Source organism: Molothrus aeneus, chromosome Z, assembly GCF_037042795.1.
Source record: "Molothrus aeneus isolate 106 chromosome Z, BPBGC_Maene_1.0, whole genome shotgun sequence".
Classification (NCBI taxonomy): Eukaryota; Metazoa; Chordata; class Aves; order Passeriformes; family Icteridae; genus Molothrus; species Molothrus aeneus.
The window spans coordinates 42731452-42749691 of record NC_089680.1 but is presented as its reverse complement, the minus strand read 5'-3'; the positions used below and the strand labels follow the sequence as shown (position 1 = coordinate 42749691).

General features: G+C 39.8%; 1 protein-coding gene across 3 annotated transcripts in view; it reads right to left on the bottom strand.

Annotated features, from left to right (window-relative positions):
• The window catches only part of MUSK (muscle associated receptor tyrosine kinase), a 54906-nt gene extending 37815 nt beyond the window's left edge, over positions 1-17091 (bottom strand). For all 3 annotated transcript variants that reach the window (XM_066569464.1, XM_066569465.1, XM_066569466.1), the window contains exons 1-5: positions 16995-17091; positions 12886-13012; positions 9515-9666; positions 7995-8122; positions 7370-7511 (exon numbers count right to left, since the gene is read on the bottom strand). In XM_066569464.1, the coding sequence (XP_066425561.1) occupies positions 7370-7511; positions 7995-8122; positions 9515-9666; positions 12886-13012; positions 16995-17091 (646 nt within the window). The remainder of the gene's footprint in view (positions 1-7369; positions 7512-7994; positions 8123-9514; positions 9667-12885; positions 13013-16994) is intronic.
• Between the last annotated feature and the right edge of the window lie 1149 nt (positions 17092-18240).

Sequence of the window (18240 nt, the reverse complement as noted above, 5' to 3'; positions counted from 1 at the left end):
TTCCCACATCATCTATGCCAAGTGCAGGCAATTTGACACAAAAGTGTAAAAAACTTTTTGGATGGCATATCAGGAGTAAGCTCATTCAAAATATGGACCACCTCTGGAATGTGGTCTATTCAAATTGATAGAATTTTCTGCACTAAATACATGTTTTTATTCCTGTTACTTGAATTTTGGTGTGACTTGCTAGTCTGCTGATTTATCTGTGATTTATCGGATTTATCTCAAATTTGTCCCAAGACTATATAAGACATCCAAAAAACAGCTGAAGGAAGCTAGTGCTTTACACTTCAGAGGAACAACCTCTTAACTAAGCAGCAATGGCATTGCTTTCTATTGTCAATTAGTCTGCCATCTCCTCACTGGCACAAGAATTAGACTACATGATTAAAATAAAAATCTAGAAGGAATCTGGCAAGTCCTTTCTTCTGAATGGATGGTTCTCCAAGGAAAGCCTTCCTATTTTTAAGGCTAAGGCAGTTTTCAGAAGAGGCTTACAGGGAAACATTTTTGTGGCCTATGGCAGGGTATTATTTTAGTAGCTAGTAATAAGCAATAAAATGTGGCCAGGAAAAGACATCTATCTACCAGAGCTGGAATGCAAAACGAAACAACATCTAAGTCAGTGGAGTATAAGGAGATTTGCTTCTTTCATTGTTTTAATTTGATTGTTTTATGTACTGCCACATAGTAGCACAGGATGAAGTGGAGCAGCAACACTTCAGTGGAGAAATTAATGAAATGGCCTAGTTAAAGAAAGGGTCAGTAGTCCTCAACTTATGCCTCTTCAGACAGCTGGAAAATGCGGAGATTTGAACCAAAAATGTTAATATATCCATTGAAAATACAGGTAGTTTTTTTGTTAAACACATTGCTTCTTCTAATGTTTGCCCTGGCTATTTTGTTTGTTTGTTTCCTTACAGATGTATGATTGCTAATTTCTACACATGTCTGTAGAGTGACAACTTCAAAACTAAAGGTTATCACACAGTATGCTCCTGAATTCCACAAGTCTCTGGTGCCACAGGCTGGTGGAGATCAAGCTCAGTTTCCTATAAATCACAAGATGGAGTTGTGAGTCAGTACACAACCAACAGGGCCATCCACATGCTCTCTCCTGTCACGTAGCAGTCCCTGTATTTATTGCCTTTTTCTACACTTTTCAACATTAAAAATGCATCACTGAGCAAACTGGAACTTCAGAGGTTTCACTAGCTGGATGCAACACTGAGAAAGCCAGGAAATTTGTTCTTTACCTGCAGGGGAAGAAAAACCTTTTGCACACCACATTCCAGTAGACCATTCACACTCTCTCCCTAGTCAGAAAACTGCCATTCATTCACATGCTGCTGTGGTACCTAATCCACCACAACCCTTTGTACATTTCAGTCACAATAATTCCATTAAAATGCTCTTTCAATAGTTGAAGCTAAGTATAAAGCTAAGGCTGAAATGTGGTTTATGGTGTTTTTTCATTTGTAAGCAGGTGCTACTTCTAAACTGTCAGAAATTCATAGTCAACTTTTCAATTTTTGTGATTTTTTTATTGTTGTTTTGAAGAATGAAGAACAAGAGCCCTTCTTCATGTGAATTCTACCAATTCACAAAGTGGCACTTTCCTTCCCCTAAGGACAGAAGAAACATTCTCCAAAACAAAGAAAAAAACTGAGCCCAGATCTGGCAATGACACCTGTAAATCATCACAAAATTTACTGGTTTGTGGCTGTTCTGCAATAGACATTTCTTATTTGATGCAGGAACTACTTATAATCTGAACACTGGCTATAAGGATAATATCTGAAAAAGACAATAAGAGATTAAAGGAAAACCATCCAATGGAATTTATTTTGCATGTTAAGAAAAAATTAATGAGGCAGCTTCACTCTGTGTCTGAGTGATAAGCATGCTCATAACAGGAATATTGCCATGCCTCTCACCACACAGGAGCTCATGGCTTTAAATATATTCTTTTAATATCACACAATTCATACATAATGGATATGGGGAATATCATTCTTAGCTCATGTCAGACCTTGGAGACTGAACAATTTTAGTCAGCAGGCCCAGAAGCTGAACCTGAAAAGCTCTTGCATGACTTTTGTGGAACAGTTTGATGTCACTGCAAATACCAACAAAAATGAAAACTCCCCCCTTCTATGGCCTATGTACATAAATAGCTGTCTAATGCATAAAGGAAAAAACCAAAGGTCTTACAGACCCTACAGATTTCAAATGCTCAGAGGAGGCCCAAAAAATGCCTTCTTGGCACAGCTTGAATCTTTATACCCTTCCCTAAGTTTTCACTTTCATCAATGGTAATTTCTGCATTTGATGACAAATCTCAACACTATTGATGGCAATGACTGCTTCTCTATTTCCAATGGAGTGATTTCAGATTTCAGATAAAACTGGAACATCTTAGTCATCTCAGTCAACATCTTGTCAATAAACTTCAGCCTTCAGACATCTATGTGAACTACAGATCAGGTAAGCAAGCAAATGTCTCTATTCAACCACAGTCCTGAATCTTGGATTAATTCAGGAACCTTTCAGCCAGATATTCACTTTAAGAATCAATACAGCAAACAACAAGAAATCTTTGGAAATCTTTTGGCAATGTACTGCTTCACTGAGTATATAAATACTCTTCTAGGTTTTGCAGAAGTCTACATTACCAAAGTTGATAATGCAGTGATTAAAGAGCTAATTAGCAAAATGCTTAAGATGGTAGAAAATTAATACAAAACTGCAGGTCAGAAATGTTGCCTCCAGGAAATTAAAAACTCATTTCTTGGCAAAGAGTCAAGATTATAATATTGTTCCTTTATCTCAATGCACACTTTACTTTCTGTATCTCAATGTGCCTTCTACCTTCTGGATGTACAATAGCAAGAGGAAGTCATCTTCACATGCTAATTTTAGCAGACCCAACAAACTGAGCATTTCTTATTTATTTGGCTTTGTAGAAAGCAAAAGCCTTTTCCTTTGTGGAAAAGGCTTGTTTCTGCCTATTGAACTTCTGCTTCATGCCATTACTTTCACTAGTCCTTTTCTCATAAGCTGAGTGGGCTGTAATTAGAAGAACCAAGTGAGGAAAATACAACTATGCAGCTTCTGCACAGCTGTGATCCAGCTCACTAGTGAAGAACTAATTTATAATCATCCCAGCAGATATCAGAAAGAACCAACCCTGCTCCTCTGAGACATTCCTCAGAAGGAAACCAAAGACATGTATCATTTTACTGCTACAGGATGCACCAAGATGACAAAAATTGTGTGTAACCCTTCTTCAGAAGTGACGCCTACCTTGCACAGTTACTCATTTGGCTCACTTGGCCAATGCTTGCCTCTTGCATCCTTTCTCCATACCTTATCTCCAGAGCCTGTTTTCTGATGTCAAATCAAGGGAATGCTCCATGGCCTCTTTCTTCTCTGAATGCCCCCCAGGCACTCCAGGCAGACTTTGAGTGAGGGCAGTGCTGTCCATAGACTCAACACCATTCCCAGTGAGGAACCAAGCTCTTCCCACAAACCCAACAATTAGGTCCATTATGATTGTATATCTAGCACTTGTGGATTATGCCTTTAAAGGAAAAAATCTATTTCAATATTACTTGTCCAAATTCATCTGAGTTTGCCCCAGACTTGGATAAAAAATGCAAAAAGGCAGGCTTTTTAATCCTTTCAATTAAATCCTGAGCCAGGATTAACTTATTATAATTCATGACCTGAGCCCTGGTGCCTGGAACTTGCCCTGGGAAAGCAAGTAAGGCTGCCCTTACTTGGGACAGGCTGTGCAGAGTGAAGAGCCTATAGAGTCCTTATCTCCTTCACAACATTCACTGATGAAAACTGAAAAATCGGTTCCACTAAAAGAGGCCTTCAATGCTTTCTTTTTCCTGACAAGAACTGCATCGGAATTTTCATCTAAAGTCTATTGCTCAAATTTTTCAACTGTGCTTTAAAAATAATAAAACCCTAAAAATACTAAAGCTGCGCTTTAAAAGTAATAAATAGAGGTCAGTATTATGAATGTTGAGGAAAACTGACAAGGAATAGATGAAAAAATATTTGGAAAATCAAAATAGCAGCATTTTTCAAATAGTTCTACCTTGGACCACTGAAACCAGACAAGTAGTACTGTAAGGTGCATCAGTAGTGTAAACCCTTGGGCCAAGTCTGTTGTCAGTTTGAAAAAATGGATCTTGCACAAGTCACGTTATATACTTGTGACTTGCTGCAATTACTGGGCCAACTTGAACAAGTCATTTAAGCATGTGCCTGATCAAAAGCACATTTAGGAGCCTGATTGCCTACAGAAGGCAGAGAGTCAGTCTTTCAAGAACACCTCTGCACTTTGAACAAATGCCTTAAGCTAATTGCAGGATGTGGAAGCGAGAAGATAAGGGGCTAATATGTATGTCTCAAACACTGATAATCACACAGCAGTGGAGCCAACAATGGATTGTTGGTAGTGCCAGCCAGTTACCAACCATGATCGGAGAAAGGGGCCAAATGGAAGTAGGGCAGTGCCTTTAGGGCACAAGTGTCCTTGTTCCGGCTCCCAGAGTTAGCACAATAGAGTACAGCTGAGGCACAGGAGTGATGCTGATGAGCCAGCATGGAATGTAAGGGGGGATCAAGAGTACCCAAGATCCCCGAAGCCCCCCAGCTGATTTCCACAAAGGTCAAAAATAATGGGCTGCACATGATAACTCATTTGCATAGAGAGTGACAAACTTAGCTCCAGTGCATGGAAACTTCACTATAAAAACTTCAACAAAGCCTGGACACACATGTGTGTTTCAGGGGCCTGCATACCTGTCAGCTGGATTGATGCTGGAACCAGGACTGGTGGTACTGCCCTCTTCCTTTCTGTTCATTCTCTCTCATCCTCTTTAATCCTTTCTCTCTCTCTCTCTCTCTCTCCAGACCCTCTCCTTTCATCCTAGCCCTTTATCAAAACCCATTGCCCCATGTTTATATAGGAGGTCAGGGATTACCATACACATTTCCATGCTAAATGTGTAATTTATTAATAAAACTTTGTAAGCTTTTTCAGGCACTCTTACTTTTGTCATTCCTTCCAACCACAAGGACCTATGATCTTTGGAAGCTCCCTTCTGTGTAAGGGTGGGATGCCACACAGGACCCATTAAAATGGAAGTACACAATAAATCAGTGATTTAGCTCTGGCTAGGCATAAATATTTACACTTTTCCTTGAATGGACACTTGCCTTGAATTAAATATTCCTAGTTAACTAGCCATGCTTATTCGTTTTATTTTAATATTAAACCACACAATGCAGGCTGGGGACTCCAGCAAATACTAGGACCAAGATTAACAAAAAAAATCATAATGTTATTACAGAGAAGCAATAAACAACAATTTTCATAAATTTTATTAACACTATGAATGCTCAAAGAATATTGAAGTGTGATTTTCCTGCTTTGAATAATTTTAGTATATTATTTACTTGGAGTTATTTTAAAATGCTGATACTAATGAGGTAGGAGAGGCAGGAGGGGAGGGACACTAAAAATAATGGTAGAGGTGTGTGAGGGTGATGTGTGCAAGTACCAACTTGCAGGCATACACAGGTATGCGCACAGGTAGTTATGCTAAATATCCATGAAAATTGATCTAAAACACCATCAGGGGAAGGGATTTGTATGCACAGCAAGCTGCTGTATCAGGATTATGAATGTTGATGTCAGTTTGAACAAATGGATACTGCACAGTTCACTCTATGTACTAAATCAGTATTAATACCTCTGGATTTTGGAAGCCAAAAATATAAACCAAACATGTGTCTGTCTAGTTTGGGTGGCCACCTGAAATTAAGTATATTATACAGGTGTTCTACTAGAGAAACCAAGGTGAGCCTGAAGAAGAGCATTTATTTGTTCACCTAACACATGAATGGAACATGAGGGGACGATTTGTGTGGGAGCATTGACCTGCCACTGATCAATTAGGAACTAATCTTCTTCCTTTTAAAAAGAGCACACATACACACCCCAAGTAGGGTATTTGTGATTTATTTTGCCAGTCCTTGAATTAACAGGCCACTGCATAATTCTGGAGATGGAGAAAAACCATCAACCTTAGCAGGCTGGATTTTTGGCAAAATTCCGGCTTGTTTTTAGATTCCCTAACTGGCTTTGGCAGATCTGAGCAAAGAATTGCAGTGACAGAGTCCCTTCAGCATTTGTGTTCATAGCATCAATCTGCCATTCACAGTTTAACTCTTGACAAGCCTTTGCCCATTGTCTCAGTGACAGGGGCCAAACTAAAACCCAGGACTCAAGCTATTCACATCAAGATTCAGCTGTTTCCAGTTTGCTTCACTGCTTTTAGCCTGGGAGAAGTACAGTTCTGAATCTAGGTTAAGAATAGCTGCCTTCCTGTTTTAAAGCTATTTAAGGAATTTCTAGTATACAAGGTCTGTATGTATAAATATTAAAAAGGGACAAAAAAAACCTGAAAAATTCATGCATTTTTTAAGAAAACAGCAGACCTACAGTAATGTGTAGCTGGATCTAATACATCTGATACTGCTCCCAGAAGGAAGTCTACATTATTCTTAGAAATGGGATTGCACGCTAAGTAACCTCTGATAGCTCCAGGCCAAATGTAACCTACAATAGTATTTTGAAGCTTACTAAGAAAATGAAGACCCTCTCTACTTTCTGCATTACAATCATTCTGAATCAAAAATAAAAATTTGTTTGTCTACTAAATCAGTCATTCCCCCACTCACTCCACAAGCCCTTGCCCAAACCGAATTCTCTTATACAATTCAGGAAGATAGAATGCCTTGTTGTTAACATTTGGGTAACCCTGTCTACTGTTCTCAGCACTCTGAAACTGGTGGTGGTTACACCACAAAGCAAATACCTTCTGTACAGAAGAACTGGACACAGAGTACATAAGGACCAGAAACTGGAAAACCAATGTAGTGTTCATTTAATGGGCAGAAAATGTTCAAGTCCACAAAGGCAAAAGCTCCCTCCTCCTCCTCCTCCTCCTCCTCCTCCTCCTCCTCCTCCTCCTCCTCCTCCTCCTCCTCCTCCTCCTCCTCCTCCTCCTCCTCCTCCTCCTCCTCCTCCTCCTCCTCCTCCTCCTCCTCCTCCTCCTCCTCCTCCTCCTCCTCCTCCTCCTCCTCCTCCTCCTCCTCCTCCTCCTCCTCCTCCTCCTCCTCCTCCTCCTCCTCCTCCTCCTCCTCCTCCTCCTCTCTATTTGTATCGCCCTCTAGGGTGGTTTTGACAACATCAACACAATACTTCAGGTTAATTCAAGTTAACAGGGTATGCATGAGGGGCTGGCACATGGAGCTTGAGACTGGTTCAAAAGTCACTCACCTTCCACTACCACATTTGCAGGTTTCGAATAGGCTGTGCCCAAACTGTTCTTGGCTACACAACGATACTGTCCTGCATCTTCTCTCTGAACATTGTGTATCCTTAAATTCCCAGAATCGAGGACAGCAATGCGAGCAGTCTCCTGCCGGAGGAAGGAGCCATTGAGGTGAGGACTCTATATGCAGGCTGCACACAAACAGCATCAAAAATCTGTTTACAAAGTTTGGGCTTACATGCATGAACACCACACATGTCCTACAACTCAAGGATTTAGGGCCAGCTCTTCCTGCTCATGACATGACACATTCACCCATTGCTACTGTTGCAGATCAGTGAATTATAGCTTGAAAGAGCTCCTATTTAAGAGAACACTCACAAGTGCTTTCCTCAAGATTTGTCCATACTTAGCAGTGACAAGCATATATCACATAAAATATAGATACACAGAGAACATTTGGTTCATATGTAGAATCATTGCAAATGAAGAAATTTATGAGATGAGCCCTGGATTTTCCAAATGCTTCCTTTCTAGTTACTAGAATTTACAAATACTATAACTAATGCTAATATTTAACACAGTACCTTTAGCAAATAATTAGTATTACTGAAAACCATTCATACTCACCTTTACAACTGTTTCTCCTTTGACCCATGAAACAGAAGGTTTTGGATTCCCCATTGTAGTGCATGGAAGAACAGCCTTTAATCCTTCTATTATTTCCACATTTACAGGCGGACGGGTTATTTTGGGTCCTAAAATTTTTAAAGCCAAAAATTAAAGTTGGGATGAAGCTACAAGATAATAGAACAAGACAAATTCAGAAATTACATGCACAAATCTGCTGCTTTTTTCTGTGTGTTGCTGAAAGATAAAGCATTCTTTCTTGGTTTTGAAGTTATTTGGTAAGAAACAACTTTCTTCAGCACAGCATTCAGTTAAAAAAGCTGCAAAAGCAGCTAACTTGCATGGGTTATTTGTTTTCCTGAGCGGAGTTTGACAGTCATTTGAATTAGGGCCTGGGCTAAAATCCAAATTCAGATAAGAGTATTTCCAGTATTGAAGAATGTTAGCATTCCAGGTTCTGACATTTTTCACTGTGTAAACAATGTCTTGTCTCAAAGCTCAGATCTGAATTGAATTGATTTTGAAAGAGTTTTAACTCAGGCTTGCCTCTAGCTCAACAAGAAGGGTGTGTAAATGCAATTAATATCCTTAACTGAAGGATTTATAACTATGCTAGTGAAAAGGACAATCAAGCCTTAAAGAAAACACAATCAAACTCCCTTAAAGTTAATCAGGGATAAATTTAAATTCATTTTACTGAAAGAACACAGTCTGCCTTAGTCTGAGCTGAGAGTATAAAGGATTATTATATTAGTATTTTGGGAGATCTGACATTTTGAGGCCCTTGCATGATAATGAACCAGCAGAAAAACAACTTTCAGAGAGCATCTCCTGGCCACCACCTGCAAGTGACTAGGATGATGTAGAGTTCCAGTATTACCAGACCCTGAGGGTCATCTCATTAGCACAGACAAATCCTTTCCTACAAACAGATGCTTTAGCCAGAATATACCTCCTCTGCTTTTTAAAGTGCTTGTGTAAATAACTCTAGCCATGTGAGTCCAGCTTTGCTGAGTTTGGCACGTATGTAGCTCTCTGCAAGAGCAAATCTTTTGCCGTCCATGTGGAATGATGAGATTTACAACATGGTGTTCCAGAACATTCAATACTGCTATTTAGAGCATCTGAATATAATTTAGTTGATTTTGCCATCCTCAGGAAGAAATCTGTATAGTGAAATTTTACAATTAACATTCACCAGGGACTTATGCAGTATTGCCACAGAGGACTAATCTATCAAATTCTTTTACAGATTTTTGCACAAAGGGCGTTCTTCAAAGCATCCATTTTTTCTTCTGATCTTAGAACAAATGTGTGTTATTCAAAGTAAATAATCACAACTGCATTAAGTTATGATCCCATATGCCATGTCTCTGACTGAAAGAACTGCACCCATCTTCCCAAGGACCAAGAACGGGTTTGCCCTGAACATGGATCCCCAGGTGCCATAGATGGGAGTCTGCTCAGGCTTTTGATTAAACACTCAGATGGCATCAGGAAGAAATTGCATTTCCACTTACGCATTTTCACCTGGAGAGCCCCACAGCTCTGTGCAGCTGCACCAACTCCATTATCTGCTGTGCAGCAGTACACCCCATCATCACTGTCCTCCACACTCAGGATGGTCAGCAGCTGCCCATTCCTCTGGATGCTGTACCGTGTGTCAAACAGCCTGCAGGGCAGAGCATGGATTGTCAGGGACAGCCAGGGACAGAGAAATGAATTGCATTTGAATATGCAGACTGCTGATGCCACTACAAATGGCAATAAGTTCTACCTCTGATTTTCAACCCACAAGCAGAAGGGAAGGTGCTGAAAATGTTGAGTTCTGAATTAAGATTCAGGTTTTCACTAGACCATGCAGTTCCAGCCTGTCACTAGTGTAGTGGCAATTCTTCCACCCCACAGACATTGTTAAAATCAGTAGGCTCATGTTTGGGGTTTTGACTGGCCAAGGACAGGCATGAGCACAAATAATCAGTTCCAGCCAGGTCCTGGTTTAGGTATCATTGTTCAATGTAAGAGAAAGATGCTTACATAGGAACTAGAGCTAGTTGAAATTGTTTAAAGAAACCTTTTTCAGGAAAAACAAAACAAAACAAAGCAAAAAACAGGGGGTTTTTTATTAAACCGATAAAGTTATGGAAATATTTTTAAGGTAAACCAAAGACCATGAACTTTTGTGTCTACATCCTGGAGTAGTTTTGTCTATTTGTTTTGCAAAAAAACCACCAAACAAACAAACAAGCAAAGAAATGTGCTGAAGCCATCTGCAAGCTAGAGGATTCAAGGATAGCTATGGTTTAATGACAGCAGGCTTTAACCCGGATATTTCAGAGAACTGCAGAAAGCCCTGAAGCTTGATCAACGAAAATACGGGCTATTGTAACAAAGTATGTGGGCCAAAGACCAATTTCATATGTGAGCATGACAAGAGAAGTGTGGTATGTGAGTAGGGGGATATGTGGAGTCAAGTGGGAGAGCCAAGGAAATCAGAAAGAAAGATGATGAGAAATCAGAGAGCTGAGGTATTGATCTTCATTGCAAAGCTATGATAAATATAAAAAAATACTATAAATAAAACACAAAGAAATTAACTATTTGTAGTGTCTATTTTCACACCTTTGTTGATGCTTTCAGGAAGCACCTTCATGCAATTGGACTTTGATTTTATGAACAGTGGAAAAAGGGTTGGGACCTGAGGATTTTATCCCAAGCAATCACAAGTATCTGACCACTACATATGTCAAGTTTTGTCATTTACTGTTAAAAATTGTACAGTAGTCATTGACTAATCTGAATGTACCATTATGATGGCTTAGAGATTATTTCCTTTCAACAGCATTTCGCCACTCAGTATTACATCTCCCTCCTCTTTTCCAACTTGGGAAGAAAGAGTGCCATGAAGTTATCCACAGTGTAAAAGACATGCTGTCTCTGTCCCCTTCTTGTCCTAAGGAAGGCTCATTGTGGGCAGCCCTGTTCTGGATGATAGGCCAGGTAACCATTTCACTCAGCACAGGGCACCTGCTGGTTTACTTGCACAAGTTTTGATGTCAAAAGGAAAGGCACATCCAGAAGACTAGTGCTGACTATTCTCTGCGCTGGCTCTATTCTCATTGAAGTTCAAAGTTTACATACTGTTTTGTTTTGCAGGTTAATCTTGCTGTCTGTCCAGGATGCTGGAACCTTGGCAGGAGAAGAAAATTTTGGAAATGATATAACTGATATTAATTCCTTTCAGTTACTAGACCCTTTGGAGTTTGATACACACATACACACAAACACACATGCACACACACAGAGGCACAGAAATCCATTTGGAGAGGGTTTTTTTCAGAAAAAAGTGTCTTCTGATCTGATGCTTTCCAGTGTACAAATACTTTCATCCGAGTTTTTAGAAAGCAACAAATATATTCATCTGTGTTTCCTCTGTCTTTGGTCTGAGCTTTTGTATCCAGCAGTACTGAATATTAATGCCTTGTGAAATGAAACACTTGCTGTTACTAATGCTGCTTCAGAAGTCACTGTAAACGAATGAAGCACCTGAGCTCTATGGCCTTACCAGAAGAGATGATTTTATCTGTATTTTCCATTTTGGTCAAAGCACTGTGTCTCAGAGACAGAGTGGAATGGCTTTAAGAATGATGTGTTTGGCCTCTGGAAGAGGGGATTGAGGTTGATAAATGATCTGCATTTCAAACTACCTTAGAACACAGGGAAAAATTATAATCTTAAAGACATGGAAAGAGAAAGACATAGTCCTTCATGGATGGCTTTCTCTCCCTGCTTTGATTTTCAGTCATGATGTCACCGATGGGGAAGGAATTATGAGAAAGGTGACGTGATTTGGAAATAACATCCATGGAAGTTCAGAACTTCATGCTGGAACAAAGTCAGGATCAGAAGATTAGGGCCAAATTTTGCTGAGATGGCCAACAATGAAAAAAAAAATTCTGAAGGCCTATATTAAAATTTGTAACTTTCTGCTTTGTCCTACTCTAAAGCAGTTTTCCAAGCAGTGAGACCTCCTTCTGCTGCGGACTTATTTGAGCCTCCTATGCCAGTGGTTCAAAACCTTTTTAGATGTTTAACCACAACAGTGAGAACCATACTTCAGGTGACCATCTGCCCAACATGCACATCTCCTGTGGAGGCTAGGTATCGACTATGTTACACAAAGTTGTGTTGTGCTGCATTTTCCCTCACAGAGTAAGTCACTTACAGCCATTTAGAATGAGAAACTGATGTGAAGCCATGTGGCAGATGTAATGTGGCAGATGTAATGTGATTTGAGAGCTAGAAGATCGAGTACAGTTACTTTGTAGAAACCTGTCTACAGCAAAAGAGCAAAAACAATGGTAGCGACTTTCATAACACATTTCCACACTTCCAGAAGGCTGCCTTCTTTGTTGACATCTTGATGCCTGGTTGTTAACGTCTGATGGTGCAAAACAATGAGAAGACAATTTCCAGATCCAGAACTAGAAGCAAAGAATGGCACAGCGCAACCCCTCTCATGCAAAGATTCCAAGAACATTGAGACAGACAACAAACCCTGCTAAGCTCCTTTTAAATATTATACAGCATCCTCCTCCTTCATAAATGTATGAACTGAGGAAGAAAGCACATTGAATTTTCTGAAGCTGGAGAGAAAACTCCTTACAGCAGAAACCAACTCTCTGCAAACTCAAATGTGTGAAGGTGCAAGAGCAATGACAAGTGCTCTTACCATTCCCTCAGAAATACAGAACCCTAGATCATTACAGCCACTCATTCTCTCTCTTGCCACAGAGCAATTTTTTTTATTTCCAGATATCTCCTGTATCATGAAAAGAAGCACTGTCAATTTTGGCAGAAGGTGCTGGTGAGGGCTGGGGCTGTTCCCTACCTGATGGGAATGCTGTTGCGTGTCCATGTAATCTCTGGCTCAGGATATGACTCCACTACACAGACAAACTTGGCAACATCTTCTACCAGGGCATCCACTGTTTCCAGAGGAGTGCTGATCAAGGGAGCTGTGTGAAGAAGAGAAAATGAGAACATCTTCTGGTGCCTACCGGAGAGTGTTACATAGCCTACCAAACACCTTTGGTGGAGGGAGCCATGTCCCTGCAGGGTCACTCAATGGCATTTTCCCTAGAGGTCTTAACATAAGATGCAAAACAGAGCAAACCAAGCTCCCACAAGCTCAGTGCATTCTGTGTTTCTGACTCACCTCTTCCTCAAGACTCACAGCAACAGGTGAGCATACTGCAAGGACAGAGGTGAGGATGTCCCACTGCCATAAGGATGGCATGGCATAGGCTGCAAGTTGCAGCACAAAAATTGAAGCCAAGCTGACCTGCCCCTGGAGTGGGAAGAGTGCCTCCTTATTAGTGCAGGAGATGTGGGCTTTTTTGTCAGTATTACAGGATTTATTCATTCAACTATTTATCTTTAAAGAAAAAAAAAATAGCAACAAAAAAAACCTGTTATATACAAACACCAATCCAATTATACAGCACTATATTTTTCTAAGCCAGGCTCACAAAGACCATTCAGGTCATTTAGATTTGTGTCATGTCTAGGACCCATTCTCATTTTCTCACATTTTCTAACCAAGAAGCATGAGGGTTAGAAGCTTGATAGCTATGTCTGATGCTTATTATCATAAATCTGTAGTCATACATTAGTTGAATGTATCTTTAGAAACATTTGCCATCGCTCTGGTGAAAGACTTGAAGCACAGCTGGAAGGGATCAAAGCATAAGCCTAGCCACTCACTTTTCCTGCTCATGTTATTCCCTGCTCATGTTATTCATTGCAGCCACTGCCTTCAAAAACACTTGAATGTCTTGACCAATGGCTGCAAGAGACACGCATCCATATTGGTTGGACTGGATTTCACTGACAACTGTGTTGAGATAAACTAGTTTTTTCTATATTCCTGAAACACAACCTTAAAAATACATCATGGATTGAAGAGTCTTCCTGTTCCTCACTGAGCATAGCAGTTTCTGGCCCATTAGTTTTTCACAGAGAATCCCAACTGCTGTGTATATACTGGCCCTCCACAGTACAAAGAGATTCAAATTCAGGCAAAAAATAAACAATATCCATTTTACCCTTCCCTCCCTAAGGAATGGGCAAAAGAGAAGACATTCAGATTTAAGAGCCTGAGAATAATAGAAAGTCAATATCTTAATCCTTTTTCAATTTACATGGAAGTCAAAATTAGAATGTTTTTGGAGTTCTGCTGGAATGAAGCTAGAGGAAGAAATTATCAGCTTCCACTGTCAAGTTTATGTAAAACTAAACGCTTTTGACACTTGATTAGAATGAATCTGCCTCAATAATATTTCTAGACTGTATGACTTTGGATCGTATCATTGATTAACAATAACGACTATACTTATGTAAATCTCAAAACAACATCTCAGATAGCTCTAAAGGTCATATGGATGAAACTTCAATTAGAACAAGTCTGTGACGAGTTCATTGTTTAAGATCACTGCTTCAAATTGTATTATGCATCACTTTCAGTGATGATGCATGACCATTTATTCAGTCATTTTGGGTCATATTAAACAGATATAATCATCTATATTGTTCCCCAGATGAATCCCATACCAGTGAAACCAAATGGAAGACTTCTATAAAGTCTTCATTTTCCTACTGAAGGATGTCTTAGGAGAATAACCCCCACCAATGGTTATCCTCTCTGCTTTAAATGAAACATTGCTATTTTGTGGCAAAGTTTATTGGGGTTTAATAGCATTAACCCCAGAGTTTTGCAATCTAATTTTATATAGTACAGTTTTGTTGCTGTTGTCCACATTCCTCAATCTCTGGATGGATGCTTTTCTAACCCTAAGAAATGTAAATTTTTACAGTAATAATAATTCAAAACAACCAGTTTTATAACTGTTGTAACCGTAAACAAAGCCACTCCCGCAAGTTATAAAGTTACATTTGTGCCAAGAGCTGGTATGCATAATGACAGTATTTTGTTCTTTGGGCAAATAAGACCTGTCAGGTTTCTATATAAATAAATTCTCTAGAAACAGTTACATACTTTCAAGTGTGTCTTTTATTCAATAGATGACAGAATATTGCATAGACATGATCTGACCTGGTCCCTTTTGAAAGCCAAAATACAGATTCTTGGGCAGAATGAAGCCACGTGCTTCTAAGAAAATAGTGTCCAAACTGACAGCACTACAGTAATAGAAAAATAAATCATTTTAAAACTGCCTTCCCAATTCTACATCCTCAGAGAGCAACCATAACAGCAACAGGGATGTATAACTTTCTTTTATGCTCTTTTCACCTTTGTGATATTTAACCCAAGCAAGGACAGTGAGCAGTGGGACTTGCCGTCATTTTGTGAGACGGCAACAGAGTTCCGAAATGGCTGAGATGGTACTTACATCTGAAAGGTATTCAAACAGCTTGGATGCTGTTGCTAGTCCATGTTTTCTTCAGAAAGCTCTCTAAACTCATGATGTGTGCATTACCATATTTTAACATAGGAAAATAAAATTTGAACAATGTACGGACATATCTACCATCACATAGAAATGGAGCCAGGCCTTTCCGTGTGCATATACTGGGCCTTTCTCATATTTTTAAGGTATGCTTCTGGCTTTAAATAAATTGAAAATAAATTAATCTATATATGTGTAAAGCCACACAGGTGCCATTTTTCTGGATGTCAGCTGTAGTTTCCCGAGATAGAAAAATGACCCAAGGCTGGTCACGGGACCATGAGAAAGCCAAATCGCCTTCTGTACCCAGCTCACCAGGAGCTTCCAAATGTATTGGCTTTGGATTTGGATTCACACTTTCGAAACCAGACCAAACAGACAAACAAAACAATACAGAAAACAGAACCAGTCCCTCTCCAACACTGCAGACACCTGAAGAAACTGCAGTTCATATGGTAAAAAACAGCTCAGCTGTGATGTCCTAGAAAAGGCAATGTATCTCTTCATTACACTGCGACACAGAAAAAAACCTATCCGTCCTCTTTGTTTTTCTTGTCTCTCCACTACTACTTATCTTACCACAATATTCACAAACATTAAGTTCCCAAACTTACTTCAGCGCCTTACAAATATACCAATATTTTTATTTCAAAACATTTTTATAAAGACGACACATTAGTTCTCTTTTTTTTATTTTGGGAATAACCTGACTAACAATTGTAAAAGCATAGCCCTACAAGAGCAGCAATGTTGGCCTAACATGTGAATACTGGCATTCCCCTTAAGATTTCATTTTGTTTTCCTGAAGCTGCGAAGTCTCTAGTAAGCGCTGAATTTCAAAAGCTTTGAATTGTAAATCTGAATCACCATTCAGAAAAAATTGTTGTCCACAGCTTTACCAAACAGTACATCCAGAATGGTACCACAGTTGCGTTTTGTACCTCAAAGACTTCTCTAAACAGATTTTTTTACCAATTATTTTGTCAGCTAAAAGTATGTGAGCATATGCCCATATGCATGTGTGTGCACAAGACAGGAAGAAGGTATGATAACTTCTGTGTTATATGCTATAACAAACAGTGCATATTTGTACATATATACGTATTCTTTGTAAAGACATCATAGATATTTATTTCTTTTGAAGCTTTATATACTTAAAAACCTACATAGATGTGCTGAACACAACAGATCTTGTGCTCTGCAGCAACTGGTGCTACCAGCCATTAACACTTCTGAGCTTCCTTTCACAGGAGAAATTTACATCCCACCCAAGCTGAACCCAAAGGTCTCCCCTGCCTATTACAATGGACTATTTGCTCTTCACAGACAAAGAATTCAATTCCAAACACAAATATGAGAATATTTTCTCTGCTATCCTTCTAAAAGCAGAGCAGTGACCATTGAAAGCAGACCATTTTTGTCTTTTTTGGGAACGCTACAGCACCACCCTCCCCACTGTTAGCAGGGACACCTTCCCCTTTGCAAAACCTCCTTCAGCAAATGGCAGAAGAAGAGCAGGGAAAAAGCAAACCTTTCAGAAGCGTCTCAGCCAAGCTGAGGGCTGCCAGGGTGAGGACGTGCACCAGGGGCACCTTCAGCAGGTCATTCATGTTTGATCCAGAAGGCATCCAGCTCCTTCAGGCAAGGCGTGCAGACTTCCCAGCCGGCTGCATTTCGGAAGCAGTGTTCAAGCAGAGCTTCTCAGCAAGTGACAGAGTGGGCTCTGAGGGATCTAAGTATAATCAGGAATTCTCCCACCCAGTGGTGGTGATGGACGTGGCCAGCTGGTGTGTATCCACTTTGGTCAGTGTGAAAGCGTGGGGCTCATGAAACAAGAGAAAGCAAATCCCTTCTGAATTCCTTCTAAGCAAACAGAGAACAGTACAATGGGCAATGCATTTCCAGGGCAGTACCCTACCCTAGTGTTGCAAAGTCATCAGACTTTTATTCCAGAACACTGTAAGTGCAATAGCAGGAAAAAATGCTTGCCATTGCCTTTTCCTTCATCTTAGTCACCCTCTTTTCCAGTTTTTCTCCTCTCGCTCACACTCCCTCTTATTATAACCTTTCAAGATTGGCTGTAATATGCCACCTGTTGCCCTGCTGATAGTATTTCTTTTCTTAACAGATGCATTTGCTGGAGCAGAAGAGGTTGGCATTGGTGACTAAAAGTGCCTTTCTGTAGGGAAATATGACAGTGGGGTTTAATCTCCAGAAATATCTTGTTAACCACGAGGTCTCTGCCTAAGATGAAAGACAGACAAATGCTCATTTTCTAGGAAGACTTAAAGAAACATCAGGATCAAGATCTTCTGACTAATTTTTTTCTTGCCCCATCCTACCACAAAGGCCTACATTATATTTTCCAAAAATGTCAAGTCATTTGTGCTGCCTGTTTTTCCAACATAAATATTTATATGAAGAGTAAAGAGGCTTACCACTGTGGAAAGGCTGATGCAGGGGCAATATCTGCATGAGCAGGGAAAAAGATGAATAATCAGTCCGGGAAGAACCTAATTGATGATGATCCTCTTGGAACATGACTCCACGTACTTTTTGTCATTTTATCAGCAGAGTGGACAAGAGCTTTTTACTAAACTACATGGTTTGAGGAAAGCAAATGTGCAGTCATAACACATCACAGTAAAAGGTACTTTGAGATCTCTGGAATTTCCTTTATTTACTGAAACTTTTGACTTAAACCACTTCTAAACAGTCATTTCTGCAATGAACGTACACGGCTCAGCAGTGCTTCTTCTGAGCAGCAAATGGAGTAA